At 38.0% G+C, this 6,265-nt stretch overlaps 1 protein-coding gene across 1 annotated transcript; it reads left to right on the top strand.

Moving 5' to 3' along the window:
- Window positions 1-1,046: 1,046 nt before the first annotated feature.
- On the top strand, window positions 1,047-1,592 carry LOC117921816 (lysine-rich arabinogalactan protein 18-like). The gene is made up of 2 exons (XM_034839775.1): window positions 1,047-1,376; window positions 1,509-1,592. Exons 1-2 carry the CDS (start codon window positions 1,047-1,049, stop codon window positions 1,590-1,592), a joined length of 414 nt encoding a protein of 137 aa, XP_034695666.1.
- Window positions 1,593-6,265: the final 4,673 nt, after the last annotated feature.

Genomic DNA, 6,265 nt, shown 5'->3' with positions numbered 1-6,265 from the left:
TCGGAACCCCAAATCCAACTTGCGAAAATTTTCGCAACCCCATACCTGCCTTGCAAAAATTTTCGCAACCCCTTATTTGCCTTGCAAAAATCTCGCAAAGGCTAACAATAATTTGCAAACCCATTTTGCCTTGCGAAACCCATGCGAAATTTAAAAAGCCTATGCAAACTCATTTCGAAACCTTGCGAATTCCAACGGTCTTTGTGCGAAATACTAACGGTCAGCAGAAAAGCCAAAGGTCACTTAAAAATCATATTTAAAGACCTTCAAATCCTTTGTTTATTTTACATGACCCATTCTCTATTGTGAAAAGCTCAACGTCACCTTGCGAAGCAGTTTTCTCTTCATTCCACACCCCGCGGCCACCAATTTGAAGAAGCAACCTCTGCCTCTCGCCCCATTTCAACCATGGCGCGCATCAGAGGAGGCCATACAAACCCGTCAGTATCTCGCGAGGCTCGGCCAAGAGCCTCATCTCCTTAGGATTCATCTTAGGCCCCTCAAGCACCAATCGTTCCGTCTTCTGAGGGCAGGGTGCCCTCTAGCCCTCCTTAGCGCTGATACTCGACACGAGACGACCAACTTCTCCACCCCCTGAGCCATCAGTACGCTGCATTCCACCAAAGAGAGCTCTCCATATTGCTGAGGCTAGGCACATTGCTGAGGCTCTCCATATTCCATTTCGACTAGAGGATCCAACACATTTCAGGCAGTGATCTCCTATATCTCAGCGAGACATGGTTTGCATCCTATCGAGAGGGACTTCTAGAGATTCATTCCTTATACGTAAGGAGCTTCCATCTGGGATGCTCCTAGTAGATGTATTGTTACGGCCCAACATTTTCCCTCTTCAGCATCTAGTGCAGAGGCGAGGAGCCATCCTGGATGCATTATTCAGGATATCTGAGGGCTTCTATTTTGGACCACATCACCTGATTATGGCCGCTCTCCTATACTTTGAGGAGAAAGTTCATAGGAAGAAGTTATAGCGAGCTGACACTATCCCATTGCTGTTTCTGAGGCTACTCTACCATATATTGGAGCATATGGGTTATCCTACTAAGCCCCACCTTGAGCGCCGCCACCATTGTCGAGAACATTTCACTCTCAACCAATGGACACAGTTGGCTGGTAAAAACCTAACGAAGTCAGCATCTGAAGCAACCCCACCTAGGCCAGCATTTCCAGTGCTAGCACAGGCTGAGCAGGCACAGCAGGACGAGAGTCCCATAGAGTCTATTCCACCCGCCCCTACTGCACCATCTATGCCTCAGGCCACCTCTACTGATCCTCCTGCTACACTTCCTGTTCCACCAGCTGCACCTCCTACATCGGAGGACTTTATCACTGTATCTGGCACGAAGTTTCATGCCATGGTATTGTTGTTCAGGACACTAAGCACTATGCACAATGCTCTATTCAGGCAAATGGTAGACATACGTGCTCACCAGGACCAGCATAGTATTATTCTTGACTAGCATACTACTATCCTTCATCAAATTCAGCAGCATCTGGAACTTTCACCACCTCAGACTGACATTCCTGGACCATCAGAGCCCATAGCTCTAGCTAAGGAGACGACTCCAGCTTAAGAAACCTACAGAGCTGATGTCCCACCCCAGGCCACTCATGAGGCAGCCACAGAGCCATCATCTCCACTAGAGAACACTACTCCTTGATCATTTCTTTATTTTGTATTTACTTAGTATATTAGTAGACATTATTACTTGTGTTGATATTTTATATTCTGGGATTGAATGTATTACATGATCATATCTCATTGTACTTTCTCAGAGTAATATATATATATATATATATATATATATATATATATATATATATCATTTTTGTTTATACTTGGCAATTTTTCTATCTCCCTTACTCATTAATCTTTTGTTTTTTTTTTTTAATCATGTGGTTTCTCCAATACGACTCAAACTCCATGTCACTCAGGAGGTACCACTTCCTTCCTATATTTCAATCGATCTTGACACATTGAGGACAACGTTGATCTTGGTTGGGGGGAGAGTAAAGGAAAGATGTTTTGTTAATAATGATAAGTTATTTTGTTGAAATAGTACTTTTTGATTAATTTTAAAATTTTTGCTTAATTTTAAAAGTTTTTACTCTACTCTCCATGGTTATTAAGGAAAAATTCTCAAAATGAAATGGGAGAAATTGAATTCTTACATTTTTACTTAAATATTAGAGTTTGTATTATGCTTATTAAGGTTGAAGAATTATTGAAACTCCTATTTGAATTCAACCTTATTTCTTCCACTTTAATCTTACCACACATTATGCACTTTAGGTTTCGTTTATAAGATGAAAAACTATCTCACCCCTTGAACTTAGGAAAATGTAGACTTGGTACCTTCGACCTTGTTTTAATAGTGTTGATACACCTAATAAAAGGCCAATGAGCCTTTGAAATAAAAAATAAAAAAGAGAAAAAGAACAAAGTGTTTCGCTTGCCTTGAAACCCGAGCAAGGTCCGAGGGGTATATGGTGAAAATCTTTAAAACCCGATGCCCTAAGCCTTTATTAGTTGGGAGTCACCGACCTCAATGCTCATTACAAAGGTGAATAGGTGGAGTTTAACATATTGTAGGTGCTAGGGTATTAAATTCCAATCTCAAAAGTTTGGGGTAAAATCTGAGGAGTTAGTGGTCAAAAGATCCTTAAAGCTTGATGCCCTGAACCTTGATTGGTTGGGAGTCATCGATGGATCCCCGTTACATGGACACTTTAGAAAACAATACCTTAAGCATTGCATGCCTACAAGAAAAAAATTGTGAAATAAAAGAGGTGTGTTCTTAGCCTATTGGAAGTAGTCAATTTACTAAAGTCTAAGAAAGAACTAGGTTGGAGGGAGAGATTAGTTCAAAGTACTATATTCGGAAACTAATAAGCTTAACACATAGATTTTTGTGGAAGAGTAATGATTGATCCTAGGAGAGTGGAAATCCTCTCATTACTTAAATTTGCATAATGCCTACTCTTTATGAATTATGATCAAGTAAGATTTTTGATATTCTCTTGTTGAAGGATGGGTTTTGCTTCCTTAATGTTCCATGTGAGAGTATGTTTTACAATCATGCCACTTATGATTTTTTAGAGTGATCAACATGAATTTGTAAATTATTTCACTGTCTTATTTTTTTTTTTCTCTTCTTCATTGCTAAGGGGCTAGCAATATGTCGGTTGGGGAGAGTGATTACTACTCAAAAAGTGTTCTTTTATAGCTTCTTATAAACTCTTTTACACACTTTTGAGTAGTATTTATTACCTTTTAACTCAATTGGCACATTAAAGACCCTTGCAAGTGTTACTAATAAGTTTTTGACAAGTTTTGATGTTTTTGATAGCTTTTTTATCATTAAAACAAGCCAAGAATGAGGTAGAATTTGGTATATTCCATGGCAAAGCAAGATTGAAGCTAAATTACATGAAGAATCCAAGTTTTGGAGAGCTTCAAAGCCTTTGCCAAATCAATCAAGTATGCAAGGAAGAGAATCAGAGAAGGAATCTAACACTAAAGAATTTCGCAACCCCTTGTGAAATTTTCACAAGCCAGAAGAAATTTTCGTAACCCCTTTTCAACCTTGCGAAATTTTCACAAGACCATCTACCCCTTTGTAAAACTGAAGAATTTCGCAACCCCTTTTCGGCCTTGCGAAATTTTCGCAACCCCATATCTGACTTGCGAAATCTTCCTGTAACCTTTAGATATTTTTGCACCGACTTCTTTAGATTTTTACCTCAAGATATTTTGTGTAATTATCTATTCTCTCCTTGTAATAAGCTAAAGATCTTTTTAGATATTTAGGATATCTAATTGAAGGGTTAAAAATATCTCTCTATATGTGTCTTAACATATCTCTTTTTGTAATATCTATCAGAGAATCTCATAAGAAATTCTTGGTGATCATTTGTACATTTTTAGTAAGAAATATACAGAGCTTTGCTCTGCTTTACCTACTCATTTTGATTGTATTTTCTTTCTAGCCAAAGAACCAGGATGTTTTCTCAGAGGATGAGTGGCTAGGCTTTTTGTTTCTTGGATTGAAGGAAGCTAAGTAAGGGATCTGGATACAAAAGTGAGAGTTTTCCTTGTTTCAGTTTTTAATGAAAAGAAGGTTGTGACCCGTTAATGGTCTTTATATGTTTAGTTAACTTAAAATCCCTTATAATCACCTAGGCCAACACTTGGTAAGCTTTTCGGACTCAATCCATAGAGATCCATTAGTTATCTCTTACGAGCCTCTGGAAGGTGGTTTAAAGGTAGGATTACCTAGGATAGCTAACACTTGGTAAGCTTTTGGACTCCCTGGAGACATCCATTAGTTATCTTCTACGAGCTTTTAAAGGGTAATCCAAAGTTAAGGATCACCTTGAATGGAAAATGCTAGGTGAGAGGTACAAGCCATTGCAAGATGCATCAGTGAGAGGGATTTAGTGTTGAAACCATTAATGGGAAGCAGTTGTAACACACCGGTTGGGAGGATAACTATAGGTTAAATCCCCAATGCGGGGAAAAGATCTAGAATCTCCCTTTTTGTATAAGGAACCCTAACCTAGTGACCTGAAACTCCAAGAAACCTTGTCTTTATAATTAATATCAATTACTATTTTTGGTTAGCTTAAAACCAAACTTTTTACAACCATCATTATGTTTTCTATTAAAGCTAACTTATAAAATAAAAAACACCAATCCAATTATTTAAACTAATATCATATGTGAAATGAAAACCCATCCATATGGACGATCCTAGAACCACTATCCTATGCTAGCTATGCTACCCTAGTATATGGTGAATTAGGTTTATAAATTTTGTTGATAACTGCCGTCTAAGGACTGAATCAAAGGTACACCAATTGGGGATGAATCAACGTGTGGCAAAGACATCACTACCTCAACATGGTGGTGGTTGAGGATGGTGACTTTTTTGTTGAATGGTTAGCAATGGAATTGGTAGAGGCTTGAAGGAGAAGAAAATGGTTGGATGGAAAAACAAGCAAAGATGAGTCATTTTGAAAAGAGGGTGTAGAAAAAAAATAGTGGTTGTAGGAAACGAAGTGAGCACTGGTTAAGAGGAAAGGAGAACAAGAAAGCAGTAGAGACTTTTGCTAAGTTTGAAGAAGCTTTGGAATTAGGTGCTTGAAGCTAAGCAATCCTTGCTCAAAGGGAGTCGTTCAAGTATAGTCGCGGAATACTCTGTACTCTCCCATTTTTGCACCATTCTGTTTTGTTTCTTGCAAATATTTTGGTTTGTCTTTGATGATTGAGTGTAGACATTAGAAAACATGCATACCTAAAATAATTCGCATACGCTTTCTGTTTGTCCCCTTTATTTATATAGAACTTGAAATCATGCTCTATTTCTTTGCTCTATTTTGGTTTCTTTGTAAGATGTTTGCAACCATGTTTTTTTATCTATATTTAGAGTCCATTTTGGCTACTCCTGATCAGTTTGCTAGCTCATTGACAAACCATAAGATGGAGTGAGGTTTAATGGTCTTTCATTTGTTTATTTATGCTCTGTTTTGGTCTTTGTTTTCTTCTGTATTTCTATATTGTTTTTGGTGTGTTTGGGGTGATGAGTATTTCAGTTGGGTTGGCCATCTTGGTTGTGATGTTTCTAGGAGAATCCCATATACACCCTTCTTCATAGAGAAGAAAATTTTTTAATACCCTCAGAGCAGAGGATTGTTGCCCCCCCCCCCCCCCCCCCCCCGAAAACCTAGTTCAATCTTTGTCACTATGAAGCATGTAACACAAACACTGAATCCTGGAACTAGAGAAGCCTAATGCTGCTTAGATACTGGTTTGGCATCAAATCTGAAATTTTCAGAAGGTCCCAATACTATGAATGCAATGCTTGGGTTGCTAAATCTCTTCTTGCTCTTGAACACTCTGAGTATTGTGTAGGAGACTATGTCACATTTATGCTTATTGATGGGATTAACTACTGAATATCATGCTATTGAACAACAAAACTAGTTGTACTAGTTTTTGTTATTAGCTGGTTGTTAAGCTTTTTTAGTTTGGTTGTTAGTTATATTGTTATCCTTTGTATATTATATATACCATTCATAATGAATAGAAAGATATCTCTTCAACTCAAATATACAAAGTTGTTATTCTGTTAAGTTGGTATCAAAGCTAAATTAGCATTGGCAGCAGCTTCTTGACCTTGATAACTAAGATCAAACCAATGATAGCATTTTAATGCTATGTGTCCAGGTTTTTTGCAGACTTGAT

This window comes from Vitis riparia, chromosome 9 (genome assembly GCF_004353265.1).
Source record: "Vitis riparia cultivar Riparia Gloire de Montpellier isolate 1030 chromosome 9, EGFV_Vit.rip_1.0, whole genome shotgun sequence".
Classification (NCBI taxonomy): Eukaryota; Viridiplantae; Streptophyta; class Magnoliopsida; order Vitales; family Vitaceae; genus Vitis; species Vitis riparia.
This window is presented reverse-complemented; position numbering and strand designations above follow the sequence as displayed.

What these genes read in the sequence shown, in the direction of transcription:
- LOC117921816 (XM_034839775.1), top strand. Translation starts at nt 1,047, where the DNA reads ATGGGTTATCCTACTAAGCCCCACCTTGAGCGCCGCCACCATTGTCGA. An exon ending in GCACGAAGTTTCATGCCATG is followed by an intron (nt 1,377 to 1,508) that starts GTATTGTTGTTC and finishes CAAATTCAGCAG; the next exon opens with CATCTGGAACTTTCACCACC.